Source organism: Fusarium oxysporum, chromosome XII (assembly GCF_013085055.1).
Source record: "Fusarium oxysporum Fo47 chromosome XII, complete sequence".
In the NCBI taxonomy this organism is placed as follows: domain Eukaryota; kingdom Fungi; phylum Ascomycota; class Sordariomycetes; order Hypocreales; family Nectriaceae; genus Fusarium; species Fusarium oxysporum.
In genome coordinates, this window is record NC_072851.1 from 1340437 (window position 1) to 1364056 (window position 23620).

Consider the following 23620-nt stretch of genomic DNA (forward strand, 5'->3'; position numbering starts at 1 on the left):
AGAAAGATCTTCAGGCGAAGAAAGACTGAGTAGTCGGTAGATGGCGGAAGCAGCATGAGTACTACGAGTACGGGGGGGAATCCTGGGCTTTTACCAACAGACAGTATCAAAGTTAGTGGCCGGGAACTTCTGTAACCGCCAGTTTTCAACACCCTGCTCGCTTGGCTGCATTCCCTGGGACAGTTTGATCACTTCAATTGGATAGTATAGATAAGGGCCTGTTACAGGTCTTCAGTCTTCAGTGATCTGTCTTTTAAGCGAAGACTTCGGCCGATACTTCTTTACTCGTGGAGAGAGACTCTAATATCTGGTTTTTAGCCCCTCGATAACCGACGTGAAGCCATTCAAACCCAACTCCAACATGTGTTCCCGGAGAAATTGAGTTGTTAACAATTCCATTCCATACAGAGAGTTAATACCGATACGCCATTGAACAGAGCACAGAGAGAAGTGCATTGTTAACTGGGGGGGAATTAGAACTAGGATCCTTGAGTTGCTACCAACAGTTAAATCATTAACTAACAAGCAGACTGGTCTGACTGGGAGACTCGAGAGAGCTAATGATCAGCGAGTCAGACCACTGGAGAAACCTGGGGCCCCTGCATGACGTCGCAGGGATTATCTCAAGCTCTTGCAATTTCTCCACATAGCTGAACTCACGCACCTTCGCTGCACCCTATCATTGATGACATTCAGAGTCAAGATGAGACGGATAATATCCGTATCAAGCTCTCAGAGAACACAGAAATATTACTTGGGAAAGATTGCGCTGAGGAAGATCTGGGATTTGGGACTTCCTGAGCCAAGACCTTGCGCCAACGGGGGCGGCGCAGCCTGATCCATGGTTGGCTTGTTGGTTACCGGTCATTATGCTGTTGATCATAGGTAATGTGACATTCATCGGTGGTTGGACCAAGGCAGAAATCTCTGATAACACGAATCCAGGGGTGTCATCCTGGCCCGTACGGAGGCTTACTTAGGTGCCGCTCACTGTGCTGTCCCATTTCCCATTCTCAATTCTACATCACGTCACACGATCTGGAGCCTAAATCTACCATCTGTGAACATGTCGCTGGCATCGGCATTCATAGTACGGCTCGGCCAAATGTTCAGAGACCCTCCTCGGGCCCTTGTGCGATTGAGTATCTTCGGCGGTCTTTCCCTTTTACTTATTCTTATCACCTGGAAGGGCTCAACCAGCTTATCTTATAGCTGGACGCCACCAATCAGCGAGTCTGAGTTGAAGAACATCTCCCAAAAGGCGAAGGAATATGCCGAAAATCCTGTACAGGCTCCTTATAAAAGTACGTTCTGGGAGGTCGGTCAACGATCACGAGAGTTGAGTCAATGGCTGTCAAAGTCTGACAAACTTGACCCGACTTCAAAAGTTGGGCGGCAGCTCCAGGATGTTACGGAGATAACAGCCCAACAATTATTCCCTTTCCTCCGGAATCCACCACGGAATCCCGGATCAGAAACATCACTCTCTGACCTTCGACACTCTTTTGACAGAGGGTCCAGAGGAATTGTAATTCCTGTTGGTGGTGGAGAGCAATCATTTCGCTTCGCTGGCCATTTAATTGTGAGCTTGCGCAAAGTCTTGGGCTGTCGCTTGCCTATACAGATTGTCTATGCTGGAGAAAATGACTTGCCCAAAAAGGAACGTGACAGGATAGCGAAACTCACTGGCGCAACTGATGTCGAGTTTCTTGATATCTTCACCATCTTTGACGATACTAGTCTGAAGCTCAAAGACGGAGGATGGGCCATCAAAGCTTTTGCATTACTCGGATCGCGCTTTGAAGAAGTCATCCTCCTAGATGCCGATGCTGTGTTCATTCAACAACCGGAAAGGCTGTATGCGCAAACAGCATATATCGAAAAAGAAGCGTTACTCTTCCACGACAGACTGCTTTGGCAACATGCGTTCAAAGAAAGGCACGAATGGTGGAAGGACCAGATCAAGGAGCCTTCAGCGGAGATGAACAAATCACTTGTATGGACAGAAGACTACGCTGAAGAATGTGATTCGGGTGCAGTAGTCCTCAACAAGGCGCGAGTAAGTACTCTTGTTGGTATTCTACATGTCGCATGGCAGAACACATACGATGTTCGAGAAGAAGTCACTTACAGGAAAGGTCACGGGGACAAGGAATCTTGGTGGCTTGGCCTTGAGTTTGGCGGGTCCAGTTATGAGTTTGAGTCGCATTATGGTTCAATGATCGGCTGGGGTGAAAGCAAGGGAGCATTGTAGCTTTGTCATTGCTCATACTGATGAGAAGGATAAGCTGTTATGGTACAATGGAAGCCTGTTGAAGAACAAAGGTGTGGACCCAGATGGCTATGAAGTCCCAGAGTACTGGATGATGGATGGGGAATGGCATAAAGGAAGGACAAAGGATGATATGAGCTGTATGACTGATACGGAAGTACTGGAGCTGACAGATGAGGAGAAGCGCGTGTTGCGAGAGAGCATTGAGATTGCGAAGGAGGTAGACGTGGCCCTCAAAGGGGCAGTATAGAGATACCACAGTTATTTTAATCTATCATTTGCGACAATGGAGGGTTGGTAATGATGTTAAGCCTTAAGTGATGTTAGGTCTGCCATGCTGCAATGCTTTAGTCACCACTCTTTTTATGCTTGAAGGATTATGAGAGCGAGGGGCGGTGTCGGGCAAATGAAGAAGTGCATTGGTACCCAATAAGGTGAACCTGTTCTCGTGAAGGGGGGGCCTCGATTTGTCCTATTGATTGAAGCGGGAAAAGTAGGCTGAGAGGGCGACCACTAAAGGGTTCTGCAGCGTGCTGCAGATGGCCCAGGATCAATAGTATTGGCCCAACCTCGCCCAAGGCATGCCCAAGGCATTCTAGTCTGACCATTCCTTATCGCAATGCATCTAGACCCCGCAAACCTGTCACTTCTCTCTGTCAATAACCTTCCAAACTACATCAGACGATACAATGACTGTACCAGCCTTTGGATTCTCTGCCGGCGACTTCGTTAGCGCCTTGAAGTTAATCGTCGACATCACCCAAGCGTTGAAAAACACAGGTGGCGCAGCAGGAGATTATCTTCAAGTGCTGGCCGATTTGAACCTTTTGAAAGACGTTTTGTCACACCTGCACCAACAGCAAACCGGCGCGACGAGGCAAAGAAGCAGCAATCCTTTTGCAGAGCATGCGCGGAAACAAGCAGATCTCACTTTATCTACACTAGCAAATTTCCTCGACCTGATATCCAAATTCGATGCTAGCCTAGGTCCTCAAAGATCGTCAGCATGGTATCGCGGTGTTGGTAGAAAGGCGCAATGGGCGCTGGTCTATTCGAAGCATGTTGATGATCTGCGATCAAGGATTGGGACACAGATTCAAACGTTAAACCTCGTCACTCAACTACAAGAAGAGTATCTAGACCTGTCGATGACTGTCCAGCTTCGTATGCTGACTATGACGCAAGCGACCGTAACGACCTCGATGAGCTGAATAGTCAGCTCAACATGATCAAAGTCCAGAATGAACAGGTCATAACACAACTCCAAGAGCGGTATGTCTTACTTATGAGTCTTTGAATGTGAATAGCTTTGAACTCTTTTTGTAGCCGAATCATTAGCATCGAAGAACTTCGAGAACAACTCAGTCTGCTTGACCTTCAGGACGATGAGCATCAACCTGGTAACGCACCTGCGCCGCCTCAAGTTATTGAAGACTCTCAATCGAGTGCAAATGACCGACCGGTAGTAGCAGACGTGGAAGAGTCCGACATAAATGCAACTACAACCCTGGGGGACCAACCCAGTACTTTGCCTCAACAAGACATGACTAGCCAACAAGAAGAGACTACCCAAACTCTTTTACCAAAGCTGTAGGTAAATACCACTGAATTCTACCTTTCATGAACTGACCTCTCGTTGCCAGTCTTCGTGCCGTCATACGAGATCTGCACAATCTCATTATGAAGGCCTGGTTACTGTTTCCAGGGCTAATGAGACACTATTCTCGCCTGTGCACGTCGATGTCTATGCCACCTCTCCTCGTTCTCGCTGAAAACATCAGCTTTGAAGACGTGCTCGGGCGTCAAACGACGTTGCAGTATGACTTCTTCAGGCACTGGGCGGTAAGTGAGATTGCAGCGCAATGTTCACATGGTAGCTAACTATTTACCAGAATGTCGATATGTTCCTCAATAAACAGTTCGAGAACTGTCCAGGTCAGCAGTATATCGCCAAAAAGCAATATTTCTTCCTCGGTGCTGATGCAGCAACAAATAAGCTGAACTCAAATGTTGAGATCGCTTGGCAAGCAATGGCCCGCCCCGGATGCCAGATTTCGATGTCGATAAAGATGATTGCAGAACAGAAGGACGTGTCAGAGGCCAAGTGCCCCAGCCCTGGTTGCAAAGGCCGTTCAGTCAAAATAGACGATGAGGAAACATTTTCATGTCAGAAGTGCGATCTGACGTACTCCATGCTGCCCAAAAACCCTGCAAAAGAACAATCTATCAAGGAAAGGAGAAGTATGTCCAGGGTATACGGCTTAATCCCATACTGGCGACGGGCGCAAGCTTCTGAAATGAATCAAGACATAGTTGGAGTGGATCAGCAAATTGCTTGCTTCAAGAAAGTCCACATATTGGCACCTGCGATGGACGAACCATCGATAGTGAGCACTATGTCCCTAGGGAAGAGTCCATTGAGATCGAAGAAGGCCAAACGCAGAAAGGTCATTTGGGTCTGGACATGTTGCGGCTGTGGAAGTGGTGGCATGAGAATAACGGCGGCTAATTGTCCACGCTGCGGCCTTCCTCGCTGCCCCATGTGTAATACGACCAGGAGAGAGCCCATGTCTTAGTTAACTTCTGGGTCTAAGGGAAACATATCATGACAATATGCAGCTACAAGTTTACGTTCCCAGCAGCGCCAACAGAACAGATGAAGCGAGACACGATTAGGCACTGAAGTTCGATATTGATGCTGAGCATGGGGGCAGTGCCAGCAACGTCAGTTGTTTCATACGACCAAAGCTGGTAGAGAATACGGGATCCCGTACAGTTCTTTTTATGCCAGTACCTTAGCTTTCTAGGGTCGCAACCTCTGTTTTCAGAAAGACAGACCTTGTTTATCTTTGGAGGTTTACGAGCTATCAATCGTTTAATCGAAAGTATTACTTATACTAGCAATTTTAACCAGACGTATGCTTATATATATATTTAATTTTACTAATATGAAAGTAAATGAAATAAAAGAGAATAAGGGTTTCATAATTGCTCTTTACTATATCAGCTTATAATACCATGTTTACATGATTGTACTGCTAAGCGCCGTGGCTAGACACGTGATGGGCCCTTTTGAGGTACGAAGACAGTTATGCCAAACGCTGACACCGCAACGGTGCCAGCCCTATTGCTTTGCATACTTGCGGCCCCTCCATCCCAATCAGCCCTTATCTCAGACAACAGCTAATGACCCTGGCATCAACGCTGACCTCCTAAATTTAGTACGTGTCTCAGCAGGGTCCGGTCCGTGTAAGCAGGGTCGCGGGGCGAGTGGCGAGCCGGCACTGTCCGAAAGTGGTTAAACACCGCTCCACTGCAGTTCTGGCATCAAACACAGGCCTAAGTCCCGCTTTCGGGTGTTTGCCGCATACAGATCGCATCCAACGCTATGCCTGGCCCGCAGAGTCAGTTCAGTGGAGAGGCACGATCGATATATAGAGTCCGTTGATGTTAAATTTGTGGGTTGCCTTATTGGTGTGTCATCTATTTTGGCGTCTGGTTCGATTCTCCCGAGATTATTACTGGGATATCATTTATCGACCATGGACAACTTCAATTCAATCGCTCTCGAGCGTTTGCTGAGTCCCTCGGCGCTCTTTGGCCTCACTGGTCTTTGGCTTGGTTATCGTGTCGCGCTCGCACTTTACAACGTTTCCTCTCTCCACCCACTCTCCAAGTTTCCTGGTCCAAAAATTGCCGCCGCATCTTACGTGTATGAGGCCTACTATGACTGGATCCTCATGGGTCGGTATGGCAGGAGGATAGAGAAAATGCATGAGCAGTATGGCGAGTACTTGGTGAAGACTTCCTGATAAATTTGAAGTAACTAATAGTCATTGAAGGTCCTATCGTGCGCGTCAGCCCTGATGAACTTCATTGCAGCGACCCGTTCTTTGCCGATGAGATCTACACAGGAAAGCCAGGCCGAAGTATGTCTATACAATTACCTTCCTCGCTTGTAGCCTTCTCGGCTCAATAAAATTCTTCTGCTTACATTTCTCTTAGTCCGCGATAAATGGCAGCACCACCTCAAAATAGCAGGCGCTGGCCCAGTCTCACAGGCAACTGGCACGGCTGGGCCGCACGAGCTACATCGCAAGCGTAGGGCTGCTCATGCACGTTTCTTCTCACGCGGACAGGTGCTCAAGCTCGAGGACGAAGTGTACAACTACGCCAAGCTCGCTATTGAGAAAATGCTCCGCTGGACCGGCAAGGAGGCCTTTGAAATTAAAGGCGCCTTCAATTGCTATACCGCCGATGTCTTCTCCCAGTACGCCTTTGGAGAGCCTATGGGCTTCATCGAGCAGGAGGGCTGGGAGCCCAACTTTGGAACTTGGACCTCGTCCTTCTTGACAACCACTTACATGAGTACGTCTTTAGAGAGCCCTTTCTACCGCTTTGTTTTGGTTGTGTCTCGCGCGTACAGATCTATCTTCTGGGCTGCTTTGTGCTATACCAATAGCCCCTGCGAGGCCCAGAAACATAGTCTTGATCGTGGAACCCCTTTCGACTAGACAGTTATGCTAATTGGCGGCGAACAGTGCGCCACAATGGGCTGGCCAGACGGCTGGCTGATATCCTCCCCATGTTCGCGGACTATATGGGCGAGGATGTCAAGAGGATAATGCACCAGATGAATCATGTTATCCCAGCGTACATCAAAACTGCCCTGGCAAATCCCGATGGCGGCCGTGTCTTTAACGAGATTCTGAACTCCAATGTCCTGCCCGAGGAAGAGAAGAGCATGTATCGTCTCTCGGGTGAGGGGTTTGTCTTCCTTGTTGCTGGAACCGAAACCACTGCGGTCAGTTCTCTCACCATGGTGGACTGGTCGAATTTACCTAACTGACTCGATACAGGCTATCCTCACTATCATGACGTTTCACCTCCTTCATCAACCCAAAATCTACGCTCGCCTGATGAAAGACCTGGAAGGCATTGATCCCAATAATCTCAAATGGGCACAGCTCGAACAGAGACCATACCTCTGGGCCCTCGTTCAGGAGTCTCTGCGGCACCAGCCTGGGGCGGCCGCTCGATCAGCTCGCATTGCCCGTGAGGAGGAACTCTTCTATAAGAGTCAAGATGGCAAGACGCAATTTGTGATTCCCCGAGGCACACCTGTAAGCATGACGGCCATGATCAACCACTGGGACACGCGGCTGTTTCCCGACCCCGACGCATTCAACCCTGAGCGGTGGTTGTTGCCCGACGGCAAGCCTGATTACACGCTGCAAAAATTCCTCATCTCGTTTTCGAAGGGATCTAGGGTTTGCGTTGGCGAGAGGTGAGATTTATCATTGTTTCCCGGTGTTTAGGACGGGGCAAGCCCAAGTCGGAATTTTCATACTGACAGTTGTGTCTTACAGTCTTGCGCTGTGCGAGATCTATATCATGGCCGCCCTGATGGCGTTTCGAATTATCCCGAAAGCCGAACTTTTCGACACTACGATTGAGGACCTCACGTATGACCATGACCTGGTCGTGTTGCAGACGAAGAAAGGACACATTTCGACTCGCATCAAGATCGCGTGATTTACGGAAGACAATCAAAACGCCAACTTGCCTTGCCATATCTAAGAGGGCCACAGCAATCTCTTCCAGCAAGCTTATGCAAACTATGAACTCCCTGGCGACACTGTGTCCATATTGCCCTGCCCCCCTCATGGTGTTGTCTCGTGGGCCGGCGGAATTTGTTTAGCTCCGGTGTCCAGGGGCAAGCTCCCGATTAAGCAATGGAGCGATTTTCTACGGTACCAGCAGGCAACAGTTTAGGGCTGTATATAAGAACTATAAAGAGTTAGAGCTAGAAGTTGACAAAGATACATGAACCTTTACATTAGAATATCTATTATCAAAACTGTTAAACCTTGAACAAAATCAAGCATTAGAGTGCAAGGAATCAGATCTGACGCCAAGTTCGTCGCTTGTAGCAGAGTCAACAAAGGGCTTTCACGGTATTCATGAAGATAAGCCGACAACGTTACAGTGACGTCCTCAACGAGCTCGATAAACTCCTCCCATATAAACTTATCACCAACAATATCGGACGTCCGGTTTCACTGATCCAACGTGAGCAGCTTAACCGGAATTTCAGCGGCTTCCTGAATGCAATCAACTACATTCGGCAAGTTGCAATTATCAGGAATGACAGCTCTGCTCCCAGCATTACCTAGGATGGTGGAAAGGGGCTGAGATGGCTGTTGAGTTTAGATATTCCCTAAATAGTCAAGATAACTGCCAGGAGACCGCAGATCCATGTTCAAGACAGCACCCAAATATGCCCCCTTATCCTCAGAGCACTGGAAAAAGCGTGCTCGATGAGGAATACCCAAAATGCTGGGGATATAGCGTTTGGCGACGTTGGACCTCAAGCTGGCCTGGATCAGGGCATTTTCATTCCCAGAATAGTCTTAATGGCGAAGGTCTCATGTTGCTCCAGAACACCAGACGTTTGCTAAAGCTTTAGATAGTCTAAGCTCTGTGTAGTGATACAGGCCCTCAGCCACGATAGTCAATGGCTCCTATGCGGGCTCCAAGTGTAGGGGTCGACCAGGTCAAAATCACTCGCCCTTCTGCACCAACATGAGCTGCCAGGCTTTGGACACCCAAGTCTGGCATTCAAAGGTAGCCAAGGTTCTTAGACCAGTGTCTCCTACTTGCTACCGTTACAGATGTGAGGAAGAATCAGCATGCTGTATAAGCACCACAGTTCGCATGTCACATGAGATTTGGCGGTGCGTCTCAGTGTCCTTCTACGCCCGGAAGTGGGTAGGTATCTCGTTTCATTCTTGTATAAGTTACTAAAAGTCTATAAAACTGTACGTTCTTATCTTAGTTCGTAAATACTTGAACCATTCACGTCAAGGCCTCCTCAAGTCGGAGTTAGTCCTGAGCAAGTGAGGGTGAGCGGTCCTAGTACACCTGCAACTCCAGGCTATGACAGCAGTCAAAGCTATAACCTCAACCACAACTCGTTCTGCACAGGCGCTCGGTGAACCTAGGATGGGCGTATCCTGGGCCTATGGGCCTGTGGCTCCTGTTGAATAACTATACGCGGCTTCGCGTTCTCCATCAGGTATGGTCGTTGACGGAGGACCTCCCTGAAGTAACTCGGCCGGCCATCCTCCTCGACGAGCTCCAGCAACCGATCGGCTTTGAAGTCGACCGCAAGGCCACTAAGCCATTCACCGTCTGCCATCAATACAACGCTGCAATGCCACGGCGTCGTAAAGCCGCTTTTGGTGTTGAGCAGGCTGATGGAAATCTTATGCTCTCCAGTAGACTGGTGGATACTGAGACGTAAATAGTTCGGGAAGCGCGCTTTGACGGCTCCCGCAAAAGCCTAATCACAAGAGAGATTCTGTTAGCTATGGGAACTCGACTAGGCATTGGAATGACTGGCTGAAGTAGTGAACTTGAAACTTACGTATCCCCGGATCAGCATTTGCTTGGCGAGGTACTTGACATCCTTCCTGTACTTGGCACTGCTCTTAGCTGGGCCGAAAATGTGCTGCAGATCTGACTTGAGGAAGCGGCAGTACCCCTTGTACGTCCCGAGCGTGTCCGGATTTGTGGCGATTTCATGGTCAATGTCAAGATCGCCGTCCCGGCCATACTTGTTGAACAGGGTCCGGCGGAAGTTAGTTGCGTTGGCAACGTACGTGAGCTCATTAAGGTCATTGGGCAGGCCCTTCACTGCGACCAAATCCTGTAGGCGGGAGAATGAGAGATGAGAGAAGGCCTTGCGCTCGGCCATGGCCCGTAGCGCCGACCCGTAACGCCAGGTCTCCTGGTCAGAAATTCCTAGCAAGTCTAGATGACGATTCAAGAAGAAGTGTCAGTGATGTGCCAGTAGCCGTGAGAGTTGTCACCTTGTTTCGAGTGAGGAATGCAGAGGATGAACGAACCATTGTAAACCAGGCCGTCTGAGATGACAGTCAGCTCTGCGCCAGGCTCATAGAATTGGCCAATGGTGACACATATGGAGTTTAGTCTAGCAAGTGCCAACTCTTCAGCCTTATCTGGGAGGGTACCCAGAACCTTTTCGACCTTATTTGCTGACTTGAACGGGAATGCCGGTAGACACATGACTACCTTTTGCCGTGCTTTGACAAAGCGTGAGACGACGGCTAGGAACTTAGGCCTGCCGGCATTATGCAGTTCCTCGGTGCTGTCGAACTTGTGAAGAGAGTATTCTAGAATGACGTCCAAAATTCTGTTGGAAGTCTCGGAGACTTTGGTCTCTTCAGAGTCTTCCGTTTTGTCATCTGCGGCGGGAGGGCCCGTCATCTCGCTCGGGACACTGGAGCGGGAGGATCTCGTCGACATGGTGTCGTCGAACGAGACGTCTGATCCAGCTATGGTAACAGCCGGTGTCTTCAGTTTCAAGACGTCGGAGGGGTTCTGATGATCAATATCGATGGACATGGCGACCAAAGCACATATGAATGGTATGGCAGAAGATGAAATGATAGACGATAAACATGCAATAAGGGTGAAGCAGAGGTGTCGTAAAAGTCGCAATCTAGAACAAGCCGTACATATAGTGTCACGTACAACACTTATCCAATTGGGACAGATGATCCAATGCAAGAGGCCTTGATTCTTCACAATGGAGATTGGCGGACATGCTCAGCCTTATTTTATCCGGGAGAATGCCAGAAGAAGGAAGATGATGTCTGCCTCACTCCAACCCAAGTGAGGCAAAGCCCGTCATTGTCATTTGATAGCATATGCTAATTCCATGCCGGGGGCACTGCACTAGGAAGGGAACGCGTGGCTTGGTAGGGCGGAAGCTAGGGAAGCCAGGCCGCCGCGAAAAGCAAAGAGGGTCAACGGGACGGGACATTGCCGTTTCAGGTCCGCTGCCGTTAACTACCTTACAGCGTCTGAGGTGAGATGGAAGTGGATCGCGACAGGACCCCAGTACCGAGACAGGGGTACTCTTTAGACTAAGGTACCTAAGCGCCCGCCCCCAATCTCAATTATCGGACAGCCTGCGACCTTCTGTTGTGTCATCCAGAAGCAGGATTTCTCCTCTTTCTCCTTCTCCTTTCTCTTCTGGCTTACAATCTCACAATCGCATCCCCTCATCGCTTACTCTCCGCCTGAAGAAGCCGGTCTTCTCAGTGCACCTCTCAGCAAACGACACCCCCGTACTCATCCTAGTTACCGTGATCTGACGGCATCCCGAAGATCCATTTAGCGTCCCAGCTGGTACACTAGTGGCCTGGCGCGCTTGCGAGGCCCTCCACTACACCAACTCACGACCAAAAGCCCTGAGAACTGCTTGCTGTCGTTGTCGCTGTCGCTGCGATGGGACAAACCTATATGCGTCTGCCGGAAGATGGCGATGACAGAAATGCCAGTGCCAGCAGGCTTCCAGCGCCCACGAGCGCACATCTGGCAACAACCACGCTGCAGGTCGGCGGCATGACGTGCGTCGCCAACTCTTACTTTCGTTCATTTCGTTCTCTAAAGCTAACTCTGTAACCTCAACAGATGCGGTTCTTGCACATCGGCCGTTGAATCCGGCTTCAAAGGCGTTGACGGCGTCGGAACAGTCTCCGTCAGCCTCGTAATGGAGCGCGCCGTTGTCACGCATGACCCGGACATCATACCTGCCGAGAAGATACAGGAGATCATCGAGGACCGTGGGTTTGATGCTGAGGTTCTCTCGACCGATCGTTCCAACCCCGCGACTACTCGATTGAACAACCACTGCTCCGACCAGAGCACTGCGATTGGGAGCGAAGCTGAGTCTGCAACGACAACTGCGACGACCACTTTCGCCATAGAGGGCATGACGTGTGGCGCCTGCACGTCCGCCGTTGAAGCTGGCTTCAACGGCGTGGCCGGTGTGCTCAAGTTCAACATTAGCCTTTTGGCGGAACGAGCCGTTATCACTTATGACGAGACGAAGCTTTCGCCGGAGAAGATAGCCGAGATTATCGACGATCGCGGGTTTGATGTTACTATTTTATCGACGCAGCGCGACTCGATCCATCAGGGAGGAGATACGACAAGCGCTCAGTTCAAGGTCTTCGGCTGCAAAGATGCGACTACTGCCCAGCTTCTGGAGGAAGGCCTCATTGCAGTCCAGGGCATCCGATCCGCATCTCTCAGCCTCAGTACGGACCGCCTGACAGTCGTCTACCAGCCCAGGACTATAGGACTTCGTGGCATTGTTGAGGCTATAGAGGTGCAGGGCTTGAATGCCCTCGTTGCAAGTGGCGAGGATAACAACGCGCAGCTTGAGTCGCTGGCGAAAACGCGCGAGATTACCGAGTGGCGGACAGCGTTCAGGACGTCACTTGCCTTCGCGATCCCCGTTCTCCTCATCGGCATGATTATTCCTATGGCCTTCCCAGTGATAGACATTGGACGTTTCGAACTCATACCTGGCCTATTCCTGGGTGACATTGTATGTCTCGTTCTCACATTGCCTGTTCAATTCGGCATTGGCAAGCGATTCTATATCTCTGGGTATAAATCTCTTAAACATAGATCGCCAACGATGGATGTTCTCGTCGTTCTCGGCACATCATGTGCCTTCCTCTTTAGCGTCTTCTCCATGCTGATCTCCGTCCTTCTTGAGCCGCATTCTAAACCTTCCACGATCTTCGACACATGCACCATGCTCATCACATTCATCACACTGTCTCGGTGGCTGGAGAACCGGGCCAAAGGCCAGACTTCTAAGGCGCTGTCTCGTCTTATGTCACTAGCTCCGTCCAAAGCTACCATCTATGCTGACCCGATCGCTGTGGAAAAGGCAGCAGAGAGCTGGGCAAAATCATCTGACGAGCCCCCAACACCCAAGACACCTCGGACTCATGAACCTGGCGTCTCTGCTTGGGAGGAAAAGGTCATCCCAACAGAGCTGCTTGAGGTTGACGATATTGTGGTCATCCGGCCCGGTGACAAAATTCCAGCAGATGGCATTCTGGTTCGAGGCACTACATTTGTTGACGAAAGTATGGTTACTGGAGAAGCTATGCCTGTTCAGAAGTACATGGGTGATAGTATCGTCGCCGGCACTGTTAACGGTGATGGGCGGGTCGACGTCCGTGTTACTCGAGCTGGCCATGATACCCAGCTAAGTCAGATTGTCAAGCTAGTGCAAGACGCACAAACCGCTCGCGCCCCTTTTCAGCAACTTGTTGATACAATAGCCGGCTACTTTGTTCCCATGATTCTTATCCTCGGTCTTGGTACGTTCCTTGTATGGATGGTCCTATGTCATGTTTTATCCCACCCTCCGGAGATCTTCCTCGAAGATAATAGCGGCGGCAAGGTCGTAGTCTGCGTTAAGTTGTGTATCTCCGTCATTGTCTTTGCTTGTCCGTGTGCTCTCGGACTAGCTACGCCCACGGCCGTGATGGTTGGCACCGGAGTCGGTGCAGAAAACGGAATTCTGATAAAGGGCGGTGCTGTCCTGGAACGTATAACCAAGGTCACGCAGGTTGTCCTCGATAAAACTGGCACCATAACTTATGGTAAGATGAGTGTGGCCAGCATAGGTCTCGTCCCGCAATGGACAAGAAGCGAGGTCAGTAAACGACTATGGTGGTCCATCGTTGGTCTAGCAGAGATGGGGAGCGAACATCCTGTGGGCAAGGCTATCCTGGGCGCTGCAAAGAACGAGCTAGGTATGGCGCCCGAAGAAACCATTGATGGCAGCGTCGGAGACTTCAAAGCGGTTGTGGGGAAGGGTGTCAGTGTGACTGTCGAGCCAGCTACCGCGAACCGGTCACGATACATGGTACTAGTTGGCAACCTCATATTCTTGAAGGATAGTGGTATCGATGTCCCTGAGGATGCTGTAGAGGCCGCAGAGAAGCTTAACATGTCGGTTGGCGAGGGCACATCGCAGGCCAAGAGCAATCCCCGCAGCGCTGGAACCACCAACATCTTCGTTGCCATTGACGGGCTTTATTCGGGCCATGTGTGCCTGTCTGACACAATCAAAGAGGATGCTGCAGCGACTATCTCGGTCCTGCACCGCATGGGCATAAAGACCGCCATAGTGACCGGCGACCAACGGTCTACCGCACTCGCCGTCGCCTCTGCCGTGGGTATCGATGCCAACAATGTTTACGCCGGTGTTAGCCCCGATCAGAAGCAGGTTATCGTACAAGAGATCCAGGACCGTGGCGAGGTTGTCGGCATGATTGGCGACGGCATTAACGACTCCCCGGCACTTGTAACGGCGGACGTGGGCATTGCTATGGCAAGCGGAACAGATGTCGCGATGGAGGCGGCGGATATGGTGCTTATGAGACCGACAGAGCTTATGATAATACCTGCTTCGCTGGCGCTTACGCGCACCATCTTCCGCCGTATCAAGATAAACCTCGGATGGGCATGTATCTATAACGCTATCGGCCTCCCGATTGCTATGGGCTTTTTCCTTCCGTTCGGGCTTAGCGTACATCCTATAATGGCGAGTCTTGCGATGGCGTTCAGCAGTGTGACGGTGGTGGTCAGCAGTCTGATGCTCAACTCCTGGACAAGGCCTGTTTGGATGAACGAGGTGGCGAAGAACGGCGGCAGGGAGCCCAAGGCGGAGAGGTGGATATGGGGAAGGGGAATCGTCCGCTGGGTGAGGGAGATGATGGGACGCAGAGGAAAGGTGGAAGAAGTTGGGTATGTGCCATTACAGAACATAGAAGGCTGAGGTTGTGTGTGACCATTGTCTTGATATGCATTGCAATAATCAAGTCTGCTTGATGAACTTTCAATCTGGGAAAGGAATGCAGTTACAAAAAGACTAGATTTTCGTTCAAACAGACACGTCCATGCTGTCGAGGTAAGTTGCGAAATGCAAACATCAGCTATCAGGTCTATCGAATCAAAGTAACACTCTCAAAACACACTTTAGGCAGCACACTAGCTACCCACACAATAGCCCAATATACCATACTGTCAATGATTCGATCTTACATCTGTTCATCTCCAAACCAAAACAATTTCAAGATTAGAACCTGGCAAATCGATGGACGACCTCTTGCCTTAAGTGACCTGGCAAAACAACCGTCTAAGTACGGATATGCATACGCGCTCAATATGTTCGAAAAGTCAGTCTAGCTATCTCTCTGATCTACTACCATTGTATCTCGATTCGCTCGCAACCTTACAACACCGCCATCTTCTTTGGTATAAGCAACTCTCGCGTTTTCCTGACCCGAGCACCATCCTCCTTACTCTTAAAATACCGGCCCGTCTTGTAGCTCCAGAGCAGGCTACCGAGAGCATGGTTCTTCTCGACCTCGAGATAGCCGAGGAGCGCGCGGTCGGCCTCCTCGCCGAAGCATGGGAGCTCCGATAGTGCTCTGTAATAGCGTCTGTAACAGTCGTTGATCATAACTCCGACCTCGTTGATGGCCTGTTGGGTTGAGAGCCCCTTGGCCTTGAGCAGGCGGACCATATTGTGGTCAACCCCGAGGCGAAGGTCCTTCTCGTAGGAGAGAATGTCGTTGACTAACAGGATCTGGTCGCTGATGATGACCATGATCTCGAACACTAAAGGATGATCCGCTACCTCCTCGGGCAAGTCAATCCCATAGGCCCATTCATTGTTGACCAGCGCAGGATAGGCGCCGAGAGAGCCCCGGCGCATGGCCAGGTATTCGTCCGGACCACGTGTGAAGGACCGACCCTCCACATTTGTCCGAACCTGCGCGACCAGCCCCTCCCAGTAGAGCTCGTGTGCCCACATCCAGCGCCTGTAGAAGCGGTCTGACGATGGCTTTCCCGCGTAGAAACCTTCTGGGTTTTGCTTCACGCGATCGCACAATGTCTGGAACACATACCGAATAGGGTGTTCTGAGTCGGCGGTATACCGCGGGGCAGTACCCTCCATGATCTCACGTGTCCTGGCAATCTCATTCACGGCGCCATCCAGGTCATTGGACAGGTGGCCTTCGTCGAACTGATCGTCGAACAGGAAGGCCCACGAGTTCCAATCGGTTGACGTACGTAAGGCGAATGCGCTGCAGTCGGGAGCCCAGATGCTTGCAAGATAGGTGAAGTCAACCCGCTTGTTTCTGCTGGCCCACTTGGCATCGGCGTTGATCACGCTTTACACAGTCAGCCAGGGTTGATTCTTCAAGGAGGTCTGCTTGATGCGCGGGGTGCAACTTACGAGGCAATCCACTCGTCAGCTTCGGCTTTGACGCTGGCATAGTTGGGGTTCTCACGGGCTGGGACCGACATGAGTGAGCTGAAGAGGTCGGGAAGCATGAGAACCTCCATCTCGGCATGATCTTGAAATTGGTCATGTTCGGGGACGTTGTGGACCCCGTTCCCGTTGGCCATCCTGGGTTTGATCTCATGTTTGGCGTTGATATGAAGCTCGTCCCCGTTCGTCATCTCGGACTCAGAACCACTATCGAATTTGACCATGATGCCACTCTGTTGTTAGATTTGGATGTTCTATACTAAATGAGTAATCTTAAGTCAAGTTCATGCACGCGTGTGAAAATTGTTAATGTATGGAAGCATCATATAATGCAGCAGCAGATCTCTGGTACATTTAAGGCGTCGCGTCTGCCGAGGGATTTGCTCATGGAGGCTGGAGCTCTGATGTCTGCATTGGGAAATATGCCGCCTCTACGGAAAAGGAATGAAAACGTTGTGAAAGCGTTCATGTGCCGGCACTAGCAACGAATCCCTCCGTTTGAGGCTTGATCCCGTTGCTTATTATCAGTGCCGGACAAACCCCCGAAAGGTCGTAAGCAATAACACTCCGGTCAGCTGACGTGAGCCTCAATATGTTCCGTTCTGCATGGTCCTTATCAGTCCCTGGCAACGGCACATACTCGTATAGGAAGTCTAGAGGGGAAAATAAAAAAATAACCCGAAATCGGTGGATCACACGTGAATTTCGTGTAAGCTACGTTCAAGGGTCGTGTATTTTTCTCCCAGAGGCGCAGTGCAGAGAAATACGAGCAGGAATGTACTTAGAGAATAGTGCTTACATCTGAAACCCTGTATCTTCAACAGTGGAGCTTGGTTCCCTGTCGGCCCCGTTTTAACTAGATACTGGATTGGCCACAGGGTAAAAGGCCTCTCCAGGTACCGACCGGGATGTCCACTGAAATCGAGAGATTCCCGCCCCTAGACGGAGTAAACGCGCTGATATCAGATTGGTGAGATTAAGCTCTCAGCACACCTAGTCGGCGACCCACTGCCGAATTCAGGGGCTTAGGTGTACCGAAACGGAAGTTGAATGGGGCGGCACTTGGCACCCGGCGGGTGGACCCGCAGCCCTTGGGGCTAGGGAACTTTTCAGGGTTTGATTTTCGGGGTCTAGAAGGTTGGTTCATGGAATCTGGAAGGTGAGCATGATCTGCAAGTACGAAATCGCGCAGGACAACTTGGCGAACCGTGCTCCGACTTTCTTTGATAATCCTTTGCAATCTGCAACCCAGTAGGCCAGTGTGTAATTGTAAGCTCGGCTAAAAACACAAGGGAGAGGCGTGGGGAACACAGGCATGCATGGGGAGGATGATAAAGTTCACCACCATCCACTTGTATACAGTCACAGTCATTGCCTGATCCAGCATATTACATATACTGCTGATCCTGTCTGTTCGATAATTTATCCAGAAAATCTACCTGGACTGTAGATCATCATGTTTAGTACCCTACGGCAAACGTTTGGTGATGGAGACCGACTCCTCAGCGTGGAGATTGCCCCGCCATTTGACAAGGACAGGACGTCCATGCGCACTGCTTGTGAGAGATGCCGCGCACAAAAGGTAGGTCACATCGCGGCCATTCACATTCATCATCATTATCCAGTGCGGGGAGTCTTGATGGATAAACCGTAGAGACCTCTTTTTCCATCTTCACTTGACGACAACGAGACTGATTTGACGTTTGCGTTGCCTTTAGTCCAAGTGCGTGAGCGGTGAGAACGGCTGTATGCTATGCGTTGCCAAGAACCGGAAATGCGAGTACTTGGTCATCTCGAGGCCTCAACGGCGGACATCCAGCGCCGCTAGTGGTGGTTCAAAGTCACGGAACGAAGATGAGGATGACGATGATGACGGTAACAACAACAACACAGTCGTCAACCAACATAAGCAGTCGAACCAGGCGAGGAGACACAAACGCTCGTCTCGAGCGCAGTCAATGAGACAATCATCGCCATTATCAACACATTTATCATCCCCCAAGGACCAATCAAGGGTCGTAACAGCCTCGCAGCCCTCGCTTCGGGACAACAACACCAACAGCATCGCAACAGGGCCAGACGTGGGCCTAGAAGATGCACAGCAACTTTTTCTCAGCACCCTCTTCCCGGACTCCCTTGGACAGATTCCGGCTGTCTTTCCGCAGTTCGATCCGGACTTCTTTGGCAAGGTGGCCGGTCCCACGCCTACGGCTGCCGCGAAAAGTCGGGCAGGCCGCAGCAGTGTTGGTGTTACCGCCGAAGCGTTGACCGCTCGAAGAGACAGTAGCAAGCAGAGCAATCACACATCTGTATACTCATCGTCGTCGGCAGATAGCCTCTTTGAATACGGGATTGACCCGATGGATTTTCTGATGGATGAGTCGCACATCCCTACAACGGTGGCGCCCAGCAGTGCACACGGCAGTAATAGAGTCACAAATGAGGCTCGGCCTAGTACGGCTCATTCCTCAACACCACCAGACTCAGCTGCCACCTCCAACTCTTCATCTTCATCTTGCTGCTGTATGATGACAGCCGTGAGCATCTACGAGGCCATGCAGGCTCAGCTCGTCTGGGGCGATCCCATCGCTGGCCCATCGGCGGCATCAAGTCCCAACTCTACGTCAGCCAGCTCTTCATACTCGTCTAAGCCATCGTGGTCAGGTTCAGAGTCAGGGACAGGCGCGACAACATACCATTCAACAACGCCTCTTATGACCCAGCAAACGATCCTGAAGCGTCAGAAGACGATACTACTTCGTTGTGACTCCCTTGTCCAGTGCAGCACCTGCTGGTCCCGCCCGGACTTTGTCATGCTGATAATTACCATGTGCGATCGCATATTAACTAGTCTGGTGGCGGTCGAGCGTTTTGTTTGCGGCAGAAGCGATGATGACGTAAACAGGATCAGTTCCAACGTCACCGCTGCTGCCGTAGACATGCACGCCATGGAAGCACCATCACGCGCGGGCCTGGAGGTGTCATCCCTGTCCCGATCGTCCCAGATGCTGCAGCCTGGGGTGGGTGCATGGCAGATCGACGACGACGATGAGATGGAACTGGTTATTAGCCTGATCAAGTCCCGCGTGACAAGGCTCGGCAATCTGATCACCATGGCTGAGGGAACAATAAGCGCAAACGCGTGGCCTTGGCATGAGAGGCTGGTCCAGGCTCTGCGGAAGAGGTCTAACAAACTTCTTATCTCCTTGTCATTTCGTCACTTTCCTTGAGGCCTTGTCTCACTATAAATTTAGTTGCGTGGAGTTTATTTAGACTGGCTAAAAGGACTACTATTGGAATAGACAAGCATGGAGTAATTATTTCGGTAGACAATTTAGACAGCCAAGTTAAATGCAGAAAACCCTCTCCAGGGGAGGGGAGAATATTGTTACATAGTAGTTATACAAGGACAACGATGTACAACATCAAGACCCCATAACGCTTGATACAGCCACGGGATAATTCAAGGTGGCATGTTCTGAGTCGGGCCCCTGTAGTTTCCAACACTCCTTCTTGCCCGTATGTACTGCATGACTTTCAGAGTCTGTCTTGGGCAGGATGCTGCGAGTGAGAGTACAGCCTCTCGGCTTCCGGGTGTCAGACGCGCATCCAGTGCTGACAGGCAGTGCGTTCAGACTGGCAGCTGGCCGATGGACACTTGCCGCTTCGGGCTCACTTCCGCCCCGTTGCTTTGGCCCCGCCTCACCTCCTCCAAATTGCTGCTCCGGGCAGACCTCCGCCCTGCCTGGTGATGACACAGCTGACGGCCACGAGCAGCATAAGCATAATCGGGACCGATAATATTTGGGCACAACATTACTTCGGGCATATCCATATTCATTGGCACTATATCAGTACTTCAGGAGAGAAAAGCCCAGCTGGTCTTGGTCGTACCAAAGGTGAAAGTAACAGTCCTGAACATTCTTGCAAGGACAATCTAAAGCTCCTTTGCGAAGACCTCTGAGGAATCAAGTCTGATCGACTACTGCTGACGACCCAATTCGATTCACCTTCATTGTCACTGAGACAAGCCTCAGTCTTCACTTCACCATGGCCTCTCCTCTCCTGCTCATCGGCGCTATTGGCCTTCCTATCATCATCCTGCTCCAATGGTTCGTGACATATGCGCGCACTGTCCTCAAGGTCCGCCGCAATGGCCATCCCGCAATACACAGCGGCATTATGATCTTCGAGTCCGTCATTCGCTCATGGTATCCTCGCGTCCCCGTCCTGGTACCCATGGAGAAGTTTACCCTCAAGGATCCTTTCAAGAAGTTCGCCAATGCGCGCTCCGACATGATCGTCATTACCGAGGCCGTGAGTGACCCCTCCCGATTTTCTAGAAAGAACAGGTACTGACGTGAGAATCTCGATACCAGTCGTCTCCCAATGGGGTCGCCTACCTCTTTGGATCGCCAAAGATCTTTCGCGAAATTGGCCGCAACGGCGACATCTTTCTCAAGCCGCTTGAGAAGATCCGCTATCGCATGTTGAATACCTTTGGACTGCAGCTCGCCTCGACACAGAACGGTGCCCAGCATGAAAGACATAAGCGCGTCGTTAAGGCAGTGTTTAACAACGAGCTTATGGAGAATGGGTGGCATAACATGCGCAATATGTGGCGGGCCTTGCTCCGAGAAGAGGGCGTCTATCCAGCGGCCGCCAACTCGGAGACAGCTCCCATTGTACGAGACATGAAATCAACCATGCTGAAAGTGACACTAGGTGCCATCGGCGCCTCGTGGTTCGACATTGACATACCCTGGGATCCGGCTGAGGAGTCACAACGCAACACGAAAAACGACCTGATGCCATTCGCCGAGACGCTGAAAGTGGTTTGGGATTCACCATTTGTACAGACCATGCTACCGCTGTGGTTCCTGGAATGGAGTCCTTCATTGTATTTACGTCGCGCTGGCTGGGCGCAGCGATCCCTCGTCACCCACATTAAAAATGCGCAGGCTGAGACAAGGCAAAGAATCGAGGACATGAAAGATAACGCCGAGGTTCAAGGCCGGCCGAGAAAGTACAGGAACCTCATCGATGCGCTGGTCGATTCCCAGAATGACGTTGAGAAGGCTGAGAAGGCCGAGAAGGGATACGTGGCGCCCAATGTCGGGCTATCAGACAAGGAAGTCCAAGGCAACATTTTCTCTTTCATGGTGTAAGTTTATAAGGCATTCGACGTTGCATTATATCGTGTATGCTCTGACTAACACATGGCTCACCCAGAACCGGTCACGAAACATCCTCTCATACCCTGACTTGGGTCTTGTCACTGCTCGCCAGGAACACCGATTGGCAAGAAAAGCTATATGCCGAGGTCAGCAAGGTGAATACTCTTCCCCTGGACGAGGACGAAAGCGTGGCCGATGCGAAGCCACTGAAGTATTTCGGCTACGAGGAAATGGCAAACTTCCCTCTGGTCCTTGCAGCTACTATTGAATCACTCCGCATGCGCGATCTGGCCATGCAGATGACGCGCGTGGCCTCCCGCGACACCACGCTTAGCTACACAACGTGGGATGGTGACGCCGCCAACCCATCTGAGGCCAAGGTACACCAACACACCGTTGCCATTCCCAAGGGCACGCGCGTGCACCTCGATACGGCGGCGTTTGGGGTCAACCCGTTCAAGTGGGAAGACCCGCAAACATACAACCCAACACGACACCTTCGCGAGACTGAAGATGTGAACGGCAACAAGAAGGTGACCGTACGTTTATATTCCCCCTCTCCCCTCTCCTCCCTCCGTTCAGACGGAAAAGAAACTTTTGAATCAGGTACTAACATTCCCAACCACGTAGGTCTCATACGAAGACTTCATTGGCTACTCGTCTGGCTCGCGTCAGTGCATTGGCAAACGCTTTGCAGAGGTAACAATGGTGTGCTTCCTGGCACATATGATCATGAACTTCCGCTGGGAGGTCGTGCCCGAGCCGGGCGAGACCCAGGAGCAGGCGAAAGTGAGGGCTTCTACCGGCTCGGAACAGTTCATGTTGACACCTCCAGCGTACGATCTGCGCTTCATCAGGCGCTAAGGCGCCGGCTTGGACTTGCACCTGGTTTGGTTATCCTTATAAAATTGAATGTCACCAAGAGTCACCCTTGTTTTTTCTCATGCAAGGCACTTGTAAAAAAGTGGCCAGTGGTGTTGAGGGTTTATATAAATACATGCTCGGTGGAGGAGGCTCAGGCCGGAGTATCAAATCTACTATAGAAGAATATTATGTACATTTTTCCAGTCCACAAAGTAAACAGAAGACCCGCCCAGGGGACTGTTGTAACTGCTTATTATGTCTTTAAGCAACTTTAATTGAAGTATGAGGTGCAGGGTCTAAGGATGGCTGCTGGCTACCCTGTACTCGCGGCATGCCGGATCAGGAAATCGACCTCTTCATAAATGCAATTTCCAGAATCACCAATTCGAGTCAGTTAAACGGAGAGATATGATGGACGTTTAAATCTGAAAGTAATTAATTATACATCACAGTACTGTTTCCGTTACTCCCCGCTGTGGATCAAAGACACTGGACACCAGGACAAAGAATCTCAAGAGTGAAAAGCATAAAAAGAGAACTAACTCACGCCAAAATTATTATGTAACCCTTGATCGCTCTGGATTTTGCTATCCTGGCCTGCTTAGCTGCCTTGGAGGTAGGCCAGCAAGAAGATGTTGGCTTAGCAAATTGCAAGCCGTCGGGAGAAAAAGGTATTGTTCCACGAGTATGAGTAGGTGTTGGCAAGTCACTGGCGCTCTGGAGTGTGCTTTCAACCTCTCGGGTTATCGACCGATCTGGATAGGTAGATACCCCCTGTACGGTGTGGGGGCATCTCGAACGGTCCGTCCCTAATAAGTCAACTAAAGATCTCTATAATATCCCCTGCTTTTTTAACACCATGCTGAAAAAGAAATCAGCGATTAGTTACCTAACTTTAGAACCTTTTCCAACCAATCGGACCCCAGGTTAAACTTAGGGTGTCAGTAAGCAGGGGATGTTAGAAAAACCCTGAGTTGACTAAGCCTGGGTCCTGGTTACAAGCCCGTCAGCTGGAACCGGGGCTCAAAAAGGAAACTCTCCTAGTTTCCCGGGGAATTGGCCTCGTCAGCGCGGCCAGCCAACCTGGGCAATCGTCCTGGTCCCCCAGTCTGCAAGTCAGAA

At 50.7% G+C, this 23620-nt stretch overlaps 7 protein-coding genes across 7 annotated transcripts; 5 read left to right on the forward strand and 2 right to left on the reverse strand.

Moving 5' to 3' along the window:
- Positions 1-1066: 1066 nt before the first annotated feature.
- Positions 1067-4781, forward strand: FOBCDRAFT_254608 (mannosyltransferase putative-domain-containing protein; the record flags this gene model as incomplete). Its single annotated transcript, XM_059611133.1, has 8 exons — positions 1067-2250; positions 2309-2516; positions 2902-3436; positions 3508-3544; positions 3599-3862; positions 3916-4114; positions 4165-4513; positions 4618-4781. The coding sequence occupies 8 exons, from the start codon at positions 1067-1069 to the stop codon at positions 4779-4781; spliced, it is 2940 nt and encodes a 979-aa protein (XP_059468194.1).
- Positions 4782-5814: 1033 nt separating this feature from the next.
- On the forward strand, positions 5815-7807 carry FOBCDRAFT_282404 (cytochrome P450; the record flags this gene model as incomplete). The annotated part of the gene is made up of 6 exons (XM_059611618.1): positions 5815-6016; positions 6115-6201; positions 6278-6640; positions 6814-7076; positions 7132-7559; positions 7642-7807. 6 exons carry the CDS (start codon positions 5815-5817, stop codon positions 7805-7807), a joined length of 1509 nt encoding a protein of 502 aa, XP_059466400.1.
- Positions 7808-9272: 1465 nt separating this feature from the next.
- Positions 9273-10702, reverse strand: FOBCDRAFT_246014 (Pyoverdine/dityrosine biosynthesis protein-domain-containing protein; the record flags this gene model as incomplete). Its single annotated transcript, XM_059610728.1, has 3 exons — positions 9273-9617; positions 9702-10087; positions 10183-10702. The coding sequence occupies 3 exons, from the start codon at positions 10700-10702 to the stop codon at positions 9273-9275; spliced, it is 1251 nt and encodes a 416-aa protein (XP_059466401.1).
- Positions 10703-11590: 888 nt separating this feature from the next.
- On the forward strand, positions 11591-14954 carry FOBCDRAFT_149563 (E1-E2 ATPase-domain-containing protein; the record flags this gene model as incomplete). Its single annotated transcript, XM_031193754.2, has 2 exons — positions 11591-11712; positions 11777-14954. 2 exons carry the CDS (start codon positions 11591-11593, stop codon positions 14952-14954), a joined length of 3300 nt encoding a protein of 1099 aa, XP_031030375.2.
- Positions 14955-15410: 456 nt separating this feature from the next.
- Positions 15411-16681, reverse strand: FOBCDRAFT_282407 (isoprenoid synthase domain-containing protein; the record flags this gene model as incomplete). The annotated part of the gene is made up of 2 exons (XM_031193756.2): positions 15411-16356; positions 16422-16681. The coding sequence occupies 2 exons, from the start codon at positions 16679-16681 to the stop codon at positions 15411-15413; spliced, it is 1206 nt and encodes a 401-aa protein (XP_031030377.2).
- Positions 16682-17913: 1232 nt separating this feature from the next.
- On the forward strand, positions 17914-19687 carry FOBCDRAFT_246017 (uncharacterized protein; the record flags this gene model as incomplete). The annotated part of the gene is made up of 2 exons (XM_031193757.2): positions 17914-18039; positions 18176-19687. 2 exons carry the CDS (start codon positions 17914-17916, stop codon positions 19685-19687), a joined length of 1638 nt encoding a protein of 545 aa, XP_031030378.2.
- An 820-nt stretch (positions 19688-20507) lies between these two features.
- On the forward strand, positions 20508-22498 carry FOBCDRAFT_150700 (cytochrome P450; the record flags this gene model as incomplete). The annotated part of the gene is made up of 4 exons (XM_031193758.2): positions 20508-20774; positions 20837-21621; positions 21690-22173; positions 22265-22498. 4 exons carry the CDS (start codon positions 20508-20510, stop codon positions 22496-22498), a joined length of 1770 nt encoding a protein of 589 aa, XP_031030379.2.
- Positions 22499-23620: the final 1122 nt, after the last annotated feature.